At 30.0% G+C, this 21,882-nt stretch overlaps 1 protein-coding gene across 5 annotated transcripts in view; it reads left to right on the top strand.

Annotated features, from left to right (window-relative positions):
• LOC126900045 (tyrosine-protein phosphatase Lar) overlaps positions 1 to 21,882 on the top strand; it is a 104,441-nt gene that overhangs the window by 72,211 nt on the left and 10,348 nt on the right. For 3 of the 5 annotated variants that reach the window (XM_050675482.1, XM_050675491.1, XM_050675499.1), the window contains 9 exons: positions 6,957 to 7,067; positions 12,793 to 13,068; positions 14,040 to 14,324; positions 19,399 to 19,428; positions 19,700 to 19,800; positions 19,882 to 20,077; positions 20,228 to 20,361; positions 20,519 to 20,669; positions 21,393 to 21,692. In XM_050675482.1, coding sequence (XP_050531439.1) covers positions 6,957 to 7,067; positions 12,793 to 13,068; positions 14,040 to 14,324; positions 19,399 to 19,428; positions 19,700 to 19,800; positions 19,882 to 20,077; positions 20,228 to 20,361; positions 20,519 to 20,669; positions 21,393 to 21,692 — 1,584 coding nt within the window. The remainder of the gene's footprint in view (positions 1 to 6,956; positions 7,068 to 12,792; positions 13,069 to 14,039; positions 14,325 to 19,398; positions 19,429 to 19,699; positions 19,801 to 19,881; positions 20,078 to 20,227; positions 20,362 to 20,518; positions 20,670 to 21,392; positions 21,693 to 21,882) is intronic. The other 2 variants (XM_050675487.1, XM_050675508.1) reach the window with 2 other exon arrangements.

Below are 21,882 nucleotides of genomic sequence, written 5' to 3'. Positions count from 1 at the left end.
TAGAAAGTCCACAAATAAATAGTGATCTTTTTTTATAACGCTGTATAAGCTTTAAGATGTGTTGTTTAAAAAATAGCCGTCCAACTTTACAACCCAGTTTAGAGTGGCCGCTTTACCGCATAACCTTAAGAGTTTCTCTCTATTGTCAATCATATTTAATCGGTCCAAAAAAAATGAAAAACAAAGGTTACAAGTTGATTCAATAATTTTCATCTGAACTTATGGAGAGGATCTTTCGTCATTTTTGTCAAATATGCAGTTAAGCAATGCTGTGATGGATAAGCATAATTCCTTTTAAAAGTTTGTAAAGACCGCAATTTATTTTGATTTTAAAAACTTTTTAAGGTCTCACAATAACCAGATGAATTAAATTTATAAGAATTTATAAAGAATTTTAATAGAATCAACCTGTTTATGCTGTACATTATTAGATGTTTTTGACGTGAAAGGTCCACACGGTTGGGTTGGTATAATACATATTGTGTTTTTTTTTAAACATATCACACCAATTATCGACGAATTGTCTTACTATTAATTTTTTTCGTAATCTTTGAATTTCTATAATTTTATTATTTTCAAACTATAAAAACTTAATAATTTAGTGGATTTCTATTTTGAAAGATAAAAAATAAGAACTACTCATGATTTATTTTTTATGAAGAATTTAATTCAATTTTTTTATCATAATAACAATTTTTTTTTTAATTTCGTGTAAACACGGAGCTTAATGGGTTACCATTTTTTCCCCAAAACTATTTAGGAACTATGTAGGTTTTTCAATAAAAATTGAAAACATCTCTAAATTAATTGGTTAATTACAAAAATGTTTGTTTAATTTCAGTAAAATTTGACTTAAAAACACATTTTTACAGCCCTATGATTTATAACTTAAATTTATAAATACAAAAATATAATGCATGCTTAATTATTTAATTAAGAAAATTTAAAAATTTGTTGTATTAATTTATTTAATATATCGGCTTGCTGAAACTGAAACAAGGTGACTTACTTCTTCTTGTCTATTAAACTTAATTATTATTTATTATTTTACTGTTATTATAAATAACCTAATAGTTACTATTTTGTAGTTAATTGAATATTTATAAGATAATAAATAAAATTAGGGTCGTAAAGAGGGGTAAGAGGAGATCCTCACAGATTAAAAATTATTGCACTAATTTTTTTTTCGTTTTGAAGAGATAGTGTAATATTTTGTATACCTCCCCAAAACAAATACCTAACTGTATCACTGAACAGTTGTAATTTTGTGTCAACTCCCTTATAAAAAGTACATTACATAAATGAATATATTTTACTTAATGTAAATCTATTGTTTGTATTGGCTTTATTTTGAATTAAGGTAAAACAAATGAGGAATTAAAATTTTAATCGCATATTGATGTTTCCGGATATCTACATGAAAGCTATGTGTAATTTCATTCAAAATTATTTATAAAAGTTTGTTATGCTTTGATGACTCAAACGAAACGTTTTTGGTAGAAATAAAACAACTTGCATTCAATAACTATTTAAAAAAAACTTAAGCGGAAAACTTCATTCGAAAATCATCGGTTCCATTAGTAAAATCAGCCTATTTAATCGTTGTCATTTTTTTAATTGGTCATCATGTATGATAGAATAGTATTTTTTGCAGATAATATTGCTATAGTGACATTAAATACATTGACCTTTTCTAGTGAATCATACTTTAGTGTCACTCCCACATTTTGGCGTGTAGAGTAAAAACACCATTCCGGGCGTATCTACGTAATAAGGTTTGTTAAAATTAAAATAAAAAAGCCTAAAGAAAATCATATCACTTCTGAGTCAAAACGTTGTCTTTTAATATTATTGTTATAATTTTAGTTGTGAGATTGCAATACTTATGGCTCAGTTTTCTGAACTACTAGAATTACAGTGTGTATATTTGCTAGATGATGGTTTACCTGTCATATATGAACTTTTGTTATGTAACCTTTTAAGTGAATTGTTTTATTTGTTTAATTAACTCTGTCAGTATTAATTAATGTGAAAGTGATATGTATATTATTATTGTAACTATTTAGTGATTTTTCTGACAATTATTATACTTTAATTACCATACTACAGTGATTATTTCATTCGACCTTTCCACTTTATGCCCTACAACAGTTTTCGTTTAGAAAATATATTACTATTTTCAGAGAATTCGTCTTTACTCTTTGATCCTTTTGGGACTAAGTAAAGTGAAATGTATTAATTCTTTATTATTTTCATATAAAGAAGAAGTCTTGGAGGTAATTATGAAATTTTTTAACGTCAAATTATATATCTTCACTTCTACAAGCAATGTAAGCAAAGTATAGAAAACCAACTTTGAAATTCTGTGAAAAGAAATAAACAGTTTTTTATGTACACAAAGGGTATCTTATACCGTGTATAAGTCGGTATATGTTATACTGTGTTTTAGATTTGTCACATTTTATTTATGTCTATGTTACTTAATTTTTACAATCAAACTTCCGTATTTGGTTTTATTACAAATAAATTATTATTGTTCTTACAGAAATTATCCTTGTTTTTAGATTTTGTCTTCATTTTTATTTTTTCAAAAAACAAACTATAATTTTAATGATTTTTAGAGTTTTTAATTGTGGTCGTGACATAAGTTTTCACTCAAATTCGAAAACGATAAAGATTCAAATGTCGTTGAATGTGAAAGGTAAAAATTGTAAATATTTGCATAAAATATAATGTAATATAATATATATATATATATATATATATATATGCATAAACATCCCCCCAAGACTTAGATCGCAATGAATGGTTAATCCCTGGAGGATAAGTGTATTTACCTCTGAAATGACGTCGTCGGCTTTAGTCCGATTTTAATCCCTCCCGATGCTATAAATTCCAGGTCATCCGTCCTAATGGCCTCTCCTTTGTATTCCGTTTTACCATCTATACAGTAATCCAAATAAATCGGCAAACATTAGAGTTATTATTGTATTCAAACATGCGGTAGCCCATAATGAATATTAACAAAAAAAGTATGAGATAATAATATATATTAAACTATTAACACTGTGTTATTGTTTCGCTATGCACAAAACACATTTTCAAAATTTTTTCTGCCGGTGGGTATGGATTTTTAACGGTCAAAAATATTTACATTTCTCCAACAAACAGATTTTAATTGTGAAGTGTTTTCAATTAATAGTGAATATAATTTCATGATTATTGTTTATTGTTAAATATACCGACTAACTTCCTAATTCTATATCTTAATAGATAAAATTGTATAATTATTTGAAACAATGCGAGACTTAATGAAAAAAAAAAATAAATCTACGGTATCAAAGTTATCTGTCTTTCGGATTTAAGGTCTATTAAATGTCAAGGAAGTAACTGTCATGAACACACATATTATCATTACGCATTTGTTTAAAATTATCACTCTATAAAAGTCAATAAAAAGGCGGACTGGGAGGTCAACGGACCCAGGGGACACAAAAATTGTGTCGGTCCTGTTGGATATCAAAAATGTTTGCATAGCTCAAACACTGTAATTATAATTTCCTACTATATATAAAAATCCTTTAAATTTAATTTTTAAGTATGAAAATTCAGAGCATACACACATATTTATAATATTTTATACATAATTCTTTATTAGATATAACCGGAGCTATTACGCTATTCATAGCAACCCTAATTGGTCTATAGACCGCAATTGTTCAAGAGGGGGGGGCCAACTGCCCCTTGTAACCGTGGCCAGCCTGCCCCTGAGTCAATTGATTCGGTCGACGTTTCGCATTAAACTTCCCATAGCGAGTTAGTTCACTGAATTGTAAGCAATACACGCGTACAATTCAACATACCTGGATGTGTCATGCACACTTCTCTCTTCCCGTATCGACCACTTGCTTTTTTATAAAACGTCCAACCGTAAATATTGCACCAATACGTATGAGCGGTTTTGTTTTATATTATTATGTTTTTGTAACGCGCCGCCGTTATATTGTTTCTGATTTTTACCTATCCCGGAGAATGTAACAAAAAAACACAGAACCGACGGCGTGCGTGTTCACTTTATGCTCTTGGGAAATAACCGTATTCTTTGTTCATACGCCTCGACGATTTTCACTTTGGTCGAATACACTAAACACTTTTTTCCTAGTAAGCTCTAACGTTTAATTATTCTTGTTGTTGTGTACTTTCACGACGTCAACGGTACCTATCAGACCATAATGAGTAATTGAAATTTATTATTAAATCGATTCAGCGAATGAAGTTTTTTCCCACTTCGACCTGATTTACTTGAAAATTTCTTATATTAAAGATCTGTGAAAACACGTGTCAAATATTATTTTCAGAAATTCTTATCGTTCAAGTAACAACTTTTAAGTAAAAAAACGCAATTAATAATGATGGATTTATGAAGTTTAGAAAATAGATTACATCGTATATTTAAAGCTGCGTGCTTTTGAACAAACGAATATTTTTCTTATTTTGAAGTATTGTTTTGACATAAATCCTGATAAAATATTAAAAGTACCCGTTGTATTAACACGAATAAAATCATTTTTGACGTGAACCCAGTGGATTACAACTGATCTCTAGATTTCGAGTAATCAAATAAGTTTACCAAATTTATTTGTTGTTTTTGGAGTTAAAAAAAAATTTGTTTACACTCGATACCACCATTCCCTTCTTAACCATCCTAATTCTTTAGTAAAGGATCTTACTTTACCCACAATGCCTGGCAATCCTTTAAAAATGAAGTGGTGCAGAGATCTTATTATTAATTAAAAACTAAAATAAATAAATAATAATAATAATAATAATCTAACTACTAAATAATATCACTTCAAAAAAAGTGTTGTCGGTGGGCAGTTTCTCTTCTCAAAATATTCATGTCAAAAAAATCATTATCATCTCTTATAAATATTGTACTAATATTGTATAATTCAAATAAAGAAAAAAACATTTTTTTTTTTATTTTTCTCGTGAATATTTGTGGGATTTTTACTATTTTCCGTTTTGGTTAAAAATTGATAGAATTGTTTATGGCAAAAATTTCATTTTCATTTTTCGTTCACATCATGTTCTTCGCAAAATAGACATAAGCAACATGCCAATGTTTTCTGCAAAGCAAAAATGAAAACTATAAAAAGAGATATCTTGGTAAATTCCAATTCTAGTTATTGATTGTTTGTTAAAAATTCTCAAAAAAAGTTTAAAAGTTTTGTTGTCTCTATTTTCAATTGGAATTAATTAACACATTTGTAAAAGGGGTTCATCGATGAAATTTTATAAGACGTCAAGATATTTATTCTTTATCTCCTTGTTTAACATTCTTATAATAACTCGAAAAGAAACAAGAGAAATATTATCGAAAAATATTGGTTACTGGATTGTAAAGAATCGATAATAAACAGGGCGGACATTGACAAAACTCGCTGTTTAAACAATACCGATACTTCGCTGTAATAGCTGATTGTGATTCAACATTTTGAATAAAAATATGTATAAATACTTTGTTATTTTGTGGATGGTGGCTGGGCTTAGGTGAGTGTCGATAATATTTATTTGAAAATATTATCGTCAACAGGAAAACGAATCTGCACCATTAACTAATGTTCTAGAGCGAAAGAGAGGAGATACAGCTATTTGTTTCAGAATATTGTAACTTTTTTTTTTTCGTTTTCACATCAATTGACAATAACGTTATAAATTACGTTTAATATACATCAAGCTATAAGTTGTCACGTTGTTGTTTTACATAGTATATAGTTACAAAGTAATTGATGATTATAACTTTATTTTATGGCCTCAAAATGAAAGTTAACAAATTGAATTAACATGTAAAATAATTAAATAGAAATTTTCTGCGAATTTTTCACCATATAACTTCATCAAATTAAAAGGAATCCATATCACTTGGTACTTGAAGAGCCTATTTAGTCGTACATTTTTTCTCTTCGGAAGCCGTAGAATTGCATAGGAATTTTCTTTAAACTAAATTCAAACATTTGAACAGTTTTATCTTACACAATATACCAGTACAACTATTTCTTTTGCAAACTGAAGAATTGATATAATCTAATTCAAACTATTTATCTTGTTTGGAACTTAAAGTGTAATAGATAGCGACTGTAGAAGTACAATTCTTTTTGCAAATATCTTAAAGTAATTATACTCGCGCCATGATACGTTATAATATACTCGGGAAATACTGAACATATTTTTTTATTGTAAGTTTTAACGACAAGAGACTTGGCGCAGCGTTTATGAACTGAGTCTCGCCATCTTAAACAACTGTGCCCGTTGTAAGAGAAACACTTTAAGCTCATGCATAATAAACAAGTTAATGCCATTTATACACGTGAAATACCGACGTTCTGAAATGTACGACAATATTTTAGTTACACGTGTCATATTTTGAAAATGAATTTTTGAGCAACGTTAACCCTTTAAAATATAAACATCTATAACTTCACGGCACGGTGCAACATGTCTTCTTTCTTTTGTTTACTTACGGAATTTTATTGTTTTATATCCTAAAAATACCCTTCGTTATTACGAAAATCGATTAATGCGAAAGTTTTGCCACGATATTAAACGAATAGTATTTTATTTTCGTAGTTCTATACAAGCTCACGAAAAAAATTTTAAAGAAAAACGAGCGATTACTATGAACTGCTGCGACGGATATATCAATATTTGATTTTATATAGTTAATGCTTATCACACTAATGTTAACGACATAGAAGTTCAAAAAGTAGTGTCAGCCATTAATTTAATGACATCGTAATCGAAAGTGTTGCTGCTCGTTCTCTGAGCAGTATTGTTTCCCATTATTAAATTTGGGTTTGGTATAAAAATATTGTTTGTTTTACCTTGGCAATTGTTCTATCGCTGCTTTAAATTACTTAATTGACTAATACTATTATACTTGTTTTTTGATCTAGGAGCTTTGCAGATCAGCGACAGTCAGGAAACGGATCAAGGAAAATACGAATGTGTTGCCGAAAATGCTGTGGGCACTCAACATGCTCCAGCCGTCGCGTTATGGGTCAGAGGTAAGACATTCGCGTTGTAATTTCTGTGTCGAGAATGCGATCATTGATAATATACTTAAAAATTAGTTTAAATAGCGTGTGAAATATCCATATATTCAGTCGTTCAATTGAATATCATATCTTGAGAAAACGGGGAAAAAAATCATCCACTTGTTTGTCAATATGATATATTTTATTTATTAATTGTATCGTTAAAATAAATGATATTTACGCATTGATTTCCAAACTCGATAAATATTTAGCCTATTTCGAATAGACCTATTGTTCCTATTTTTGTTGTTTAGTTTTCGCCGAGTTTTAATTTAGATTAAACGCGCTCTATTTACGATTCTCTGAAGATACGACGAGCAACACACACAGTTTGTAAAAGTTAGCAAAATGAAGTTACGATTCGCCAGAACGATATGCCGCCTTCCGCGAATAATATTATACAGTTAATTAATTTGGTTAATTGTGAAACATTAGCGTGAGGTTGCTGCCGTCGGATGTTACATTGAATTCCACCGTTTTAACGTAGACGTCGGTGCTTTTTCAAATAAACGGAAAATGCGCTTTCGGGCGTATCTCGAGGTAGTGTTACTGGGTTTAAAATTTTACTCGGTACGACTTGCTAAACGATAATGTTTGGACGACAGTGTGCATTCGATAAACGAATAAAATAAATAAAAATGTATCCCGTGTCCGACTACCACCCTGAAACGTCAATATTTGTCTAAAAACAATGATAACATTTACTACAATGTCACCGGCAGAATTTCATCTTTTCGCACCGTAATGACACTTCATCGTAACTTTCCTCTTTTAGCGTATATACTACTTAATTGTATCGTCTGTCTGCTCTTCTCGGACTCGTTCGATGGCAAACATACTCGATTAAACCCCCCCCCCCCACCCCCTACGAAGTCTGTGNTACTCGATTAACCCCCCCCCCCCCTCACCCCCTACGAAGTCTGTGGAAGTATAGTGTTGAAGGCCAGTACTGATGGTGGCAAATAATAGAACATCAATCTCGGAACGCGCTGTATCAACGTCAAAAACTATTATATAGTTTTATCAACTCTATTAGATAGCCGCCCCCAACTTTGTAAAAGTTTTGGATAGTTATAACGATTTACGATCGGTCCTTCCGGCAAATCCATTACATCACGTCCATTTTCTATTAATTGTCAAACATATCTCGAGTAGAAAATTTTCTATTACTATTGTACGTTTGTTTGTCGTTAGTATTAGTAGTGCACTAATAATATTATGTCTATAGTTTTAACGCGAACCTGGCAAAGTATTTATTTATTGAACGATTTTGAAATTTACAATTTTTAATAACGCCAACAAATCCGCGGCGTATTTAATATAGTACACTGTACTATATTATATTTGTATTTAATATAGTACACTGTACTATATTATATTTACGGGAATTGTCTTTTTTTGAAATTACACGTGTCTATTTTAATATTTATAGTGTCGTATCGCGTGTTATGTGATTGATAAAAATTCTTTCATTGTTATTAATTTTATTTGTAGTGTATTTTTTTGCGGAATTTCAATGAATACTATTAAATAAATGAACTCTTGAGAACCTGTTGGTTGTACGATTTTCTCTACTACGGCGTAACAAAAGGATTTTTTATTTTTTTACAATATTTTATTTTATGCTTCAAAATAGATAAGCCCATCATGATTTTATTTTATTCCGAGAGTATCCTTCGTATATGTTATTTGCTTAGCCGCTTGTGTGTGTTTTATGGCCGAATAAATTTTTATCATACGTTTCTATACACGCGTAGGTGACGGCGGCCGATCTCAATAAAAAGCGTTGGTCTTAATGTGTATATTCGTCTATTACCCTCACACACGACTACTTATTATTATACTTATCAGACGTTATCGTAAAAAAATCGAGACCGTAAATAACGAAAGGCCGCCCCGTAAAAGGTATACCGTAGCCCTTGCACGAAAAAAGTCGCCAAAAACACCATCCGTTTTTATAATCTCTTTGCCTTCTTTCTCCAATCCCGTTTTATCAGCGCTAAATTAGAGTATCGTCCACAAAAACTTCATTGTACTGCCTCTTTTGTGGTTAGTATATTTTTCAAACTTCTTGGTTTTTTTTTTCGTCTTAGAAAACTCAACAACCGAATGAAATTTAATTGCATTATCGGGAGTCGGTAAATTAGAGCAAAAGCCATTTTCCACCGTTGCCGGTGCGTGACAGACAACCGTTTCACCTTCCCCTTCTGATTTTACTTATAATTATTATTATTACGTTCACATTGTATACATCCAAGAATCGTACATAATATTTTCACTATACAGGGCTGGATTGTACACTACGGTAGTTTGAGACGGGGTAGGGGCCTTATTGTAAAACTCCCTCGTAGTTTTTAACGACTGTTAAACCACTTTTGAATGTATACATATATATATTTTTAATGCAATACTTTTTAAAGATGATTTTTCCGCTTTATTGATAATACCAACAACAATAGTAATAAAAAAAATACGAAACCTGTTGAATACTTTTTTCTTCTTGATTTACTTTTGCTTTTGGTTTTGTGTTATTATTATTATTATTTTGGCCTGTAATCGCAACGTTGTTATTATGTAGAACTCTTAAATAAGTTATAAACCTTTTGTAAAGAGTACAAGTTCTTTTAGTGCTCGTGCACGGAACTTTGAACGGAATATGATAAAGTGCCGTTCGGCAAAAATATAATTGGACGGCGGCCACAATAGTTGTACGTTCACGACAATTGAAAAAGGATAAGCTTTATCTGCATGTGTACACTTTTGATGATATAGGAAATGATATATGCTTTGGTTATACACGAAATTGCAGTCTAGCGTAGAAATGCTGCCAACATTGGCAATGTCGTAATATTATTCCAAATTAAAGGAGTATTTGAACATGCCTACGCACGTTGATAGGCTAATGTTAGCAAAAACAAGGGGCTCGTGTGTGTTAATTAATTGAATCCGAAAACTACTAGACCGCCGCCAATGACCCACTCTCGCCAATTCTCTCGAGTTTTACACGGCCGCTCTTGTCTCTCTTACTCTACTTCAGTTTAATACGATGGGGCTCCCTATATTTCCTCTACTCCATACGACGCAGAGTAATAATTAACATTCAGTCCAATAAAAATTTATAGTANCTCTTACTCTACTTCAGTTTAATACGATGGGGCTCCCTATATTTCCTCTACTCCATACGACGCAGAGTAATAATTAACATTCAATCCAATAAAAATTTATAGTAAAAAAAAACACGTGGTTTTCGAATAGTAATTATCTTAAGCCACTTAGGGGGTAGTTTATTTGTTTTTTATAAAAATTATAACTAGATTCCCGTGGAGCTTATACACTATAACTCATATTAGAATAAACTCATTTCGGTCTTTTTTTCATAACTTTGTGCAGTATGGAAGGTAATTTTTTGCGTTGCATTTCATTCGAAGAGATTTAGTATATTACTTTATTGCGTTCGTGTGCTTTTTTTTATTGCTCACGTGTAATGTTATCTCCGAGTTTTTTTCTGTATTGTAGAAAACGTAAACGACTTTTTGCTCTTTGTTATGTTTGCCCGTGTATTACACAGAGTTATTATATTTACAGCAAAAGAAGGTAAACCGCAAGGAGTAATTATTGAACTTGCGGGTATTCTACTGTTTCGGTGCAGTAAAATAGACACATATGAACGTATTTAATTTGATATTCATTCTGTATCCGTGTAAAACCTTATTGAGACATGACCACACCCGTATCACTAACCCTTTGTATGTTTTTGTTGCCAAAGCTTGATTCACATGGAGTCTACGGTGTTACGGCGATTAGACCCACCGACCGACGCGTTTCGGTTTTAAAATTTCCCTAAGCCCACGTTAACTGTGTCCGAGATAAGAAACTGTCGTTGTGACTCGTGTTCGTTTGTTAGGTCAACGAAAAAAGGACATATGAGATTAAATTCTAAACCCTTTTTGGTGCCCACGAGGATTAAAAACGACGACTAACCTAGTGGCTACAGCGTCGTAATAATATAAGAACTGAGTTCTAAATATTCTCTCCATAATGTCGACATTATTTAGTCAACTATTTTTTTTGGTATACGCAGAAAAGGAAAGGAGAAGTTTCATTGCAACAGTATTTTCATGGCATTTGTGTGCTATTATGGTAAGAAGCCGCCCGACATCAGCAATAGTTATTGTTATTATTTGTACAATATTACAAGAGTGCAAGTCTTAGGTTTCTTGTTAATTATATGTTTTATCAATGTATTTTGTTATATATAAATATATATTCAGCCATGTCGTTGTTTTAAGTAGGTCTTTTGTCAAACTATCCCCACGCGTGTCATTACATTCGACAGTTTATGCCATAGATGTTTACATAATTAAGTTATTTTTAATTTAAATAATAGCGCCAGCCTTGTTAGTAAATTTTAACATTATTGTTTAGAATTGGTATTATATTTCAAGTATATAAATATACTTCCAAGCAAAGTTCTTTTTTTAGCTTAAAGAGTAAATAATTTATACGGTTAGAAACCATGTAAAGCATTTAATACTAATTTATTTTTACATAATCATTTGATTATGCACATACTTATATGTCCATACATTAAAAACAAATTAATGAATATGCATATGGACTAAAAATAAGCAAAACGTGTAGCTAACATTCACTAAAAGTTCAGCAATGTGCATTTATATGCGTTGAAAAAATTCAAATTAATTTTTTTAATAATAGAAATTACGCGTCAATGATTTTGTGGTAGTTATAGCGCAGTAATATTATCTTCATTTTATAAGTCATGTACTCCATACAGTCATAGCTAAGTAATATAAGTTAGAAACTAGTAAAAAATTATTAATATTCCTAAAGTAAAAAATAAAAAAGGCATTTAAGTATATTACCAATTTTATATACTCTTCGATACAAAATGATTTTACTATTTTTATGGGAAATAATATATGCAAATAACTCAAATAAATGAACTGTATATCCGCACTCCCAAAATATGCGATTTCGACTAGGGTTGCTGCTCGTTTACTTCATTTCAAAATAATCGATATTTCAAATAAATAATTCAATTATAATCGGATATTCGATTAATAATAATTAACAAAGTTCATAATTTTAATCGATTGATTACACCGGTACACTACGTTAATAACCAATATTTTTCGATTAATTATCGACAAATTTTAATGGATTATTTTTATAGAGAAAATAATCATCAATTAATCGAAAAATCAATGGTTAATAATTATGGCGCAGCTCTAGTCTGGACTTGAACGACGATATTCTTTGTCGAAAATTCTGATTATCAAGAGCTACGATGGGTAAACTAACAAAATTCAACAGTAAAAAGGTTTATAAATTAGAAACGCTATTCACAAAGCTTTCGAAAAGACGGCGACCGAATCATTGTGTACAGTGAATACTTGACTTGATGGACACCCCTGTAATTTCTCGGTTAATAGTAATTCACTTAAGTGCTGCTGTTTTCGTATTAGGGCCCAATGTAATTCTTGGCTAGGTATAGTACATAATTTATCGACAACCGAATTCCCTCAACAATTACAAAATAATAGAAATTTTGTAGTTGACCGTCGCGTACGGTTTTTCTATTGTTAACAACATTGTTGCTTTATTCCGCGTGTGTTCCTCGCATCGTCCATCATTATTACACATAATATTTAACATGTTTATATTTTGTTTCTAGTTCGACGAGTACCGCCGCAATTTTCCATTCCTCCGCCCACATTGGAGAAGGTCAAAGTCGGTGAAAACGTGAGTATACCTTGCGTGGCCGTTGGTTCGCCTATGCCGTACGTCAAGTGGCGTCGGGGTAAGACCACAGAACTTTCCCCCGAAGACAAATTGCCAGTGGGTAGGAACGTGCTGAACCTCACTAACGTGGAACAATCCGACAACTACACGTGTATAGCGGCTTCCTCATTGGGCATGATCGAGGCTACAACATTCATCAAAGTACTGAGTGAGTGGAAACATAAGTAAATAAATATGCAGTGCTACTGTAAACAATTTTACGGTGAATTCGCGTTATATGCCAGTCGATTAAACGGCGCGATTTTTCCGTTTTCCATGAAATAGATCAATAGCGGAGTACATGAAGAATAGCGGACAAACCGACAAACTACTTCATACATACGCAGTCGGTGTATACTGTTTAGTTCCACTAATTTAAGCTACTTAATTTCACCATTGTTATGAATGGATGTAGTTTAGGACTAAATTCCTCATAAACACTTTAATAGTACCCATAAATAAATAATGTAATTTTAATCAGGTGGGTTGGGACTGGAACGAAGTCTATTACGACAAGTCGAATTGACTATAGTGCTGTAGTTCCATAAATTATTTTTTTTAAGCTACGTCTATGATCATAGTTCATAACCAAATAACAATCAAATTATAATGTTTAGTCTTAAAAATTTAATTGTTTATCTCTGATGACTTATTTTTAATTTTATCTGCATCTCTTTGTCATAGTATCAGGCAATGTTGTTATAAATAACTACAAACACAATAATTTTGTTTATATAACAATCATTAAAATTGTGGATTTAAAATAATTATATATTGTTCTTGATAGTGTACGTTAAGTATTAAAACGAAACTTGCTATAATTGCGCAACTTAAGTTATTCATCTGTAGAAAATTTATTTAATGTCGTCTAACTCTACGACTGTATTACTCTGTAATACATGTAATACAAAAGATACTTAATGAAACCTATTTTTATGCAATATTGGTGGTTTACATTTTAATCTGTGAAAAAATTATTACATTTCATTGAAATAAAAATAAATGCGTTATGATTGTCCATGTTTAATTAAAATTTCGAGTATTCTTTTCGCAATCAAATATTCTATAATTATAAAATATTATGAAAGTAGTATTGATGAAGTTTAAACATTCAATATAATATAAATAAATGTATTTCAGCTCTTCCAAGTCCACCGATTGACGTTAAAGTATCTGACGTAACTTCTACATCAATAAGGTTAAGTTGGTCGCACCCGAACCCCGACGACATTCAGTACTACACCATATCACACAAACCTAAGTCGGCCGCTCAATCCCCTGGTGTCATTAGTGGAGTAGTTACTATGTACTACACGATAAGACCTTTGAGCCCTTACACCCAATACGAATTTACTGTGTCTGCGGTCAACGGCTTTGGACACGGACCACCATCGCAACCCATTGTGGCAACAACCGGCGAAACAGGTAAACTTTAACTTTTGCTTTCGACTTATAACAGATGCTGGGCCCAATAACTAAAATATCCTCAGGTTTTGGTGTATGAACAACAGCTATAAAGTAAACATTCAACAAAGGGGATGGTTCAAAACGCTTCTTATTGTAGTTTTAATGAGAACATAATAAAAAATCAAATTCGGTACACAATTTAAAGTTTTTGAAAGTGGAGATTTTGAAGAAAAAAAATCCGTTTAATTTCTCGGTTCTAATTAGAAAACTAATTAATGCCGCTGGTAGTATGCCTTTATTGTTAAAGTTTTTGACAAAAAAAAAAAAGAAACGGACAATGTTTTATATTTTTTATTCTTGTGAGCTTTTAATTAATTCTTGACGAAAACAAAACGTGTTATATGTTTATAAAATAGTGACGACTAGAATATAATTTCTAAGGTTTTTATGTGTACCACTGGGGTTTACAATTCTTATTGTTTCTTTTATGATGTATTGTCAATTAATGCATTTTTATTTTTACATGCTAAACAAATATTTAACGGAAAAATGCTTTTAATAAAAAATATTAAAATATGTAATTATAAGTAAGTCGCGATTTATTTTGTGTAGAACTATCATATGTAACACGTTGTTATTTTTTTGTTGCACTATTTGTATTTTGATTGCACTTTTTTCTCGTAGATTTTGCACAGTAATATACAATTACACGAAGGCATGTGTAAATAGCCTTCATAATAATTACTATAGTAGTTTTCAAAGAATCTTATACCCGTATAAGACTAAATTAGGTTTTTCCTATAGTATCTATACTTTTTTATTTACCCTTTTAGTTATTAATTGATTTTTCTTATCGTGAATATCTAAAACAAATAAACTTTTACACTTTGTAGTGTTTGCACACTTTTATATATATTTATTTGAATGTGTAACAATATACTGTAGTTGATCACTAAAAGTTGTCTTATTATAATATATACCTTACATTTTTTAACCATTATAAGTCATGTTTAAATCATACAATACATTTTTAATTTATTATGCGTTATTTCCTCAAAAAAAAAAAAAAAAACGTTTAATTTAAAAATTGATTACGCAAAAATATGTTAATCAAATTTTTTATGTTTAAATTTAAATCTTGAAAATATAATCATTCTTTTTTTTAATAAAATTAATATTAACGTCAAAAGCTAATTTTCTCAAAGTTTTTTTAAATGACAAATTAATTATATTTTTATAAAAATATCTCTTGGTAGGTCAAAGATTTTTTCTTCACATTTCACTCTAAAAACGCTTAATTTTACTTCAAATGGCAAAAAAAAACTTTTAATTTCTGATCGTACTTTATTTTCAGTCAAATGATTTCCAATTGCATTTGATTGATTAACTTTTGAGATGGTTTCCGTAATCACAGACTGTTTTTTTGCTGTTATAAACTTTTTGGTAACTTATACTAATTTCAACTTGGTTAAAATACTATATTGGGTTTCCTCTTAGGGGGAAAAATAACACATTTTATGTTATAATTATCATATCATGATATATAATTGTATTATACGTGTACAATCTTTTATCGGTGTAATAATAATTATAATCTTTTGACTTTCATAGTATTACAATATACTGCGAACAACTGTGGGTGACAACCCATTAGCTAATTGGAAATTAACTTAATACCGCGATAATAGTATGACATATATGTTATTAACCTGATAAAAACTAATTTCATTGTCGTCATCATAAGTTCATTATAGCGTGTACTCACTCTTTAAAATGTATAAATTGGGTTTACCGATTCGAAAATATAATAATAATGTGTTTTAAAAATATGACAACTTTTTTCAATAAATTATATTTGTCACTTGCCATAAAATGACAACGAAGTAATAAAAAACCTTCGCTATCCGCATATTGATTTTGATCCTAATTAATTCATTTGCAATTGTTGCGTGATAAAAAATGTGTATTTACTTTTTATCTCCCTTGTGCTCTTATGTGTTTACAAATTTTTCCCTGCTCTTCCGGTACCTATTGTGATCGTAATGCACGAGAAGATTTCTGTACAATCAGACAATGATGTACCTGCTGCTCGAGCCATCATCCCCACCTTTGTCACAACCTCCATTACCGTCCATAGAGCACTCCTAAAACAATTGTTCTACAGGGTGTTCAGTAACATTGTTACAAACAATGAGAACAATAGAAACCCGTTTCCTGACTTACTGAACACCCTGTATAATTAACAGGGTACATACATATGCCTATGTAGTTTTCCCTTCCGTTGCAAAAGTTATTACAATAGGATAAAAAAAAAAATTTTGTACAAAAAACGCACAATAAACGTTTTTATCATTACGATATAGTGATGCTTAGTGAAACAGTTCTACGTTACTTTTAACGTTTATACAAATGTTTTAAAAAATTGTATATTGTGATTTCAAAATGATATTTTACATTGTAGTTGGAAAATAAAAATATATTCTCTTACTTTATGTAGGCTCGTTTAAAAAGCAATTAAATGGCTTTGTATGAGGTTTCATATTGAAATTAAAAACATTGTCTTGCAGTTAAACTATATCATATTCTTAGTGTATTTAAATTTTATTCGCTGAAAACGCTATATTAAAATACTATACTGTAAATAGATTTATTTTTTATTTACGATTCTTTCATTGGTTACTAAGAACACAGAAAATCATCAGTACGATTCTGATAATAATAATAGTTACTTTGGAAGTTTTTTTACTGTACATTTTTTTATATAATTGGCTTTTATTTTTTTAAATATACAAATCAGTTTGACTTTTATATTATTTTTTTTTTGTGTTACTTTACCTATGAGCTACTAATGAAATTACATTATTTGTAATCTAGGATATTTTCCATAAATAGTTGTAATGATAGTTACTAACAGAAAAAGTGTTTTTATGTTTTAAAACTTTTAAACATGATGCTAATATTCACTTAAACATCTCAAAATATGCTATAAATATTCTCTTAAAATTGATAAAATTTAATCAAAAAACGATAAAAACCATATATATAATTTTTTTTTCCAAAACATGTGTTTAAGTACAAATTATTATGTGTTTATATTGATAGTATGTAAGTATTTTGGTTTTAAAAACACATATTAACAAAATGCAGTAAATCTTGTTATATGATAATAAGATATAATATATGTATAAACCTAAAAACATACTATTTAGTTATTAATAATTAAATAGCGTAATAGTTTGTTTATTATGTTCAAATATTTTATAGGGAGATTTGCGTGGTTAGTTTGGAAATGTGTGTTTGTTTTATTTGTTTACTTTGAGCTGAGCTTATCAATATTATATTTGCTTTTTATCACATAAGTCTCATTGGTGGTTATTTAAATTACTTTATGAGAACAGTTTTGTTATCAAAATAAAGTTACTGAGGAGTTTTCTTTCAACTTTGTCATTAAAAATTCTCATTTTATCTCTAATGACTGTGTAACGGGTAAAATCATAATCATTATATTTTACTTATGTCGATTACCTCCCTACCAGAACTAAGTGAATTTTAATTTTTAATAATTGGTAAGATTTATTTATTTTTACATTTAACTACATCAGACACTATTATATAGTTGAGCTTTAATATTTCCAAAGAAATGTTCAATTTATGTATAATATAGTATTTGTGTAACATATGTAGTTTTTTTTATTGTCGTTAGCGTCTGTGGTTTGTTCTATTTTATCTCGTTTATGGAACATTGTACACTGCAAACAAAACTTTAGATTATGAATAAAAAAATATGAAAGCCATTTTTCATTTTATAATGCACTAATGAACAGTATACAAGAGTATTTATTTATCCACAAATAAGGTGGTTTACTCGTTAACATTCATTAACTTAAAAACATAAAAACGCACATATATATATATTATAGGAATTTTGTTTTAAAATAGACATGAGTTAATTTTCATTTTTTTCTATTGACTTTTATTATGCAACATTACAAATTTATAAAACGTATGAAAATCAAATTTTGTTGGTGTGTTTAAAAATAACTGTTTCTAAGTACATATATTACGTGCTTTTGTCATAAATTAGTTAAATAACCGTAATGTTTAATGGTAAGATTTTTTATAAGGGGTGTTCCTTATTATATATATATTTTTTTTTAAAAAGTGGTTTTCGTCAATTTTAATTGAAAAAATTGCAAAATAAACTTCATATATTGTATAAGAAAAACTAGGTAGTTATTTTATTAAAGTTTTAATTATTTTATTTTAAAAATTGGTTTTGATATATAAATCGTATACACAACCATCTCTATTTTCACTTATTATAGATGTATAAATATATTTTTTACTTGAGATAAATTATATTTTAAAATGTTTTGCCGTCTAAAAGCCAAGGGAATGAATCGACTTATGAAATAATTATTTTAGGAACTAATCCCATAAATTACCAGTTTTTTAATTTGTTTCATTTAATATTATTATTATCAAATGAGTAGATAAAATTAAAATATTCATATCCATTTAATTTGAAACGTCAAAGTTTTAAGCGAGTTGTAAAATCCACTTTGAAACTGTACAAAGAGGGTTCAACTTGGTAATTAATGTAATATTTCTTATTACTTTAGTAGGTATAAGTTTTTCACTCGTCAATTCAATTGATATCGTTGTGTAAACTCAAAAGAAATGTTGAGTGTACATTAATTAAACGCTGCTGCAAATGATGTGTAAATATTAAATATTAGTCTTCGTAGACGGCAATGAGGGCGGACGGCTTGTGAGAGAAAAAAAAGAGTACAGTAGCAATAATAATAATAATAATAATAATAATGAAAGGCCGCATCAAATGTCAGCTTAATGATAACGAATATTTCATTAGACTAAAAGCTTTTTAGAGACAAACATAGCACTAAATAGTTAGACTATAAGTAGACGATCCTGGTTTTTTTCTTGATATCGGATCTATTGCGTTTATTTTCTATATAGTATGTTAAGTACTCTTCTTATAGCTTATATTTGTTGTATTAGAATTAGATACTGTACTTTTCATAAACAAACATACTCATATTGTACTTTTCTATTTTTTTTTCAACTTTAGCGGATATTTTTGCTTTTGGTGAAGGAGCAAGTAAGTAACCAAATTAATATATTTTTAAATATTTTACTTTTTAACATATTTATCTGATGAACTTAGCGACATTAACCATAAAATAATTTTAATATTATTCGCTTTAACTAATTGCTTTATTTTAATTTATATACATAAGTAAAATATCGTATGCGCATTAACAACGTTAATAATTTTAAATACAATCAAATTGTTTTAATTATCTTCAAGGTTTACTTTTGTAATTATTATGATTGCTATAACTAAAAAGTTCTATTGTTTTCTTGCGTAGAACCAGGATCAGCTCCTCGAAATATTCAAGTGCGGATGTTAAGTTCTAGCACCATGGTAGTTCAGTGGGAAGAACCCGAAACTCCAAATGGTCAAGTGGTTGTAAGTACTTTTGTAATATAGGCGTATGGTGTTTGTCAGTTTTTTAATTAATTTATATTTATTCAACTTTCTTCTGATCAGCGTTATAAGGTGTATTACACGAAGAACCCCAACGAACAGCTCTCTTCTTGGAACACAATGGTTGTGGACAACAATCAACTGACCACCATAAGTGATCTAGCGGCTCATTCAATTTATACAATAAGAGTACAGGCATTCACAAACGTCGGTCCTGGACCTCTGTCTCCACCAGTACAATTTAAGACACAACAAGGAGGTAATACATTAATTGGTTACTGCACCATGAACACATAACTACTTAATTTTTTTATTAGTCTATGTAAATTACCAAATCCTGTAGAGCGTATTGATAATGATTGTTTATTACTTAAATATACTCGATTATTATTTATTTTTTATTTTGTAGTGCCCAGTCAACCAAGAGATTTGAGAATTGGAGAAATCGGCGAAACATCTATTGTCCTTCAGTGGAGCAAACCAAATCACAACGCAGAACAAATGTCGGGCTATGAACTCCACTGGAATGATACATATGCTAAGGTAATAATACAAATCAAAATAATACAAAATCGATTTGTCACATGACCCCTAATAGAACTCTTATAGAATTGAATAGTAATTCTTGTTATTTTTTTTTGCGATTGCAATAAAAAACTGAATAATACAAAATTCTTATTAATATTATTATCATTTAAAGGAGACTCACTCTCAACACGTTCCTGTAACTGAAAGTTACACTCTAAACGGTCTTTATCCGAACACTTTATACTATGTCTGGTTAGCTGCTAAGTCACTTCGAGGCGAAGGAGCACCTACACCGCCTCTACAAGTCCGGACCAAACAATATGGTAAGTGTTATATGAACTATACAGATCAGGTCATTTTTGGAGGAAGTTTCATCAGGTAGGAGAAGCGAGCGTGTAATTGTAGTACACACTATATATGAATCATAAATTACGCACATGCACGAGTGCTGTTTACCAATCACTGAGCTGCTGATGAAATATTGTATTCAAAGAACAATAATAATACTTTAAAAAATCTTGTTTAGGGAACTTAATTTTCTACCGAGAATTTTATTATATATTGTTTCCTTAATAAATTTAAAAAATAATAATAATCAGACGTTATGATAAATATGTTTATAAACATAAGTTGCCATCCTTTTATTTTTCTATATAGTCTCTTTATTCGCTATTTGTGTCATTGAACTGTTCTAATTATGAATTGAAAGTATACTAATGCAAGATATTGAGTATAGGGTATAGGCTACAAAATCGGACGCAGCTTAGTGTTTTTATGATGTTGTTAGATTATGCACCAGCACATAGATGATGTTTGTTATTACACGTTTTTATTTTATTGATTTTTTTCAATCAAAATGAGGAACATATTTTGTGGGGTTATATTTAATATCTGTAAACCATCAGAAATAAAAAATGTACGGGAGAAATTTGTATCTCTATTAAAAAAAAAAAAAAGAATTATAATATCTTATTTTATTTTTATTTGTTATATCTTTTATGATTATACTTTTTTTATTCCCCGATCTGATGTTCACATAAATACAGTGCCCGGAGCGCCTCCACAGAATATAACTGCAGAGGCAATCAGTCCCACGTCTATATTGGTCCAATGGCAACCACCACCGTCGGACCGAAGTAACGGTCATATTGTTTACTACAAGGTAATGGCTACAGAAAACGGCATGTCAGATTCGGATGCCAATCAATACCGCGTGGAAAATGTTACATCATACACCCTTGACGATCTTAAACGTTGGACTGAATACAGAATTTGGGTACTTGCTGGTACCTCGGTCGGTGATGGCCCTTCTTCGTATCCCATCACGGTTCGCACTCGCGAAGATGGTAAGCATCCACGCTATTGCAATGATACACAGTCTTCATGACATATTTCATTACATTCCCCTCACACACCCACACACACAGTCATTTCAAATACTATTCAATATAATCAATATAACTTATTCCAATGTCTTGGAAGGGAAACAAAACACTACTTAGACTATGAAAAACCTACTTAAAACGATATTTCTCT

Source organism: Daktulosphaira vitifoliae, unplaced genomic scaffold (genome assembly GCF_025091365.1).
Source record: "Daktulosphaira vitifoliae isolate Bord-2020 unplaced genomic scaffold, ASM2509136v1 Scaffold_1, whole genome shotgun sequence".
NCBI classification, from domain to species: Eukaryota; Metazoa; Arthropoda; class Insecta; order Hemiptera; family Phylloxeridae; genus Daktulosphaira; species Daktulosphaira vitifoliae.
The sequence above is the reverse complement of the archived record's forward strand: the minus strand, read 5'-3'. Positions and strand labels throughout refer to the sequence as shown.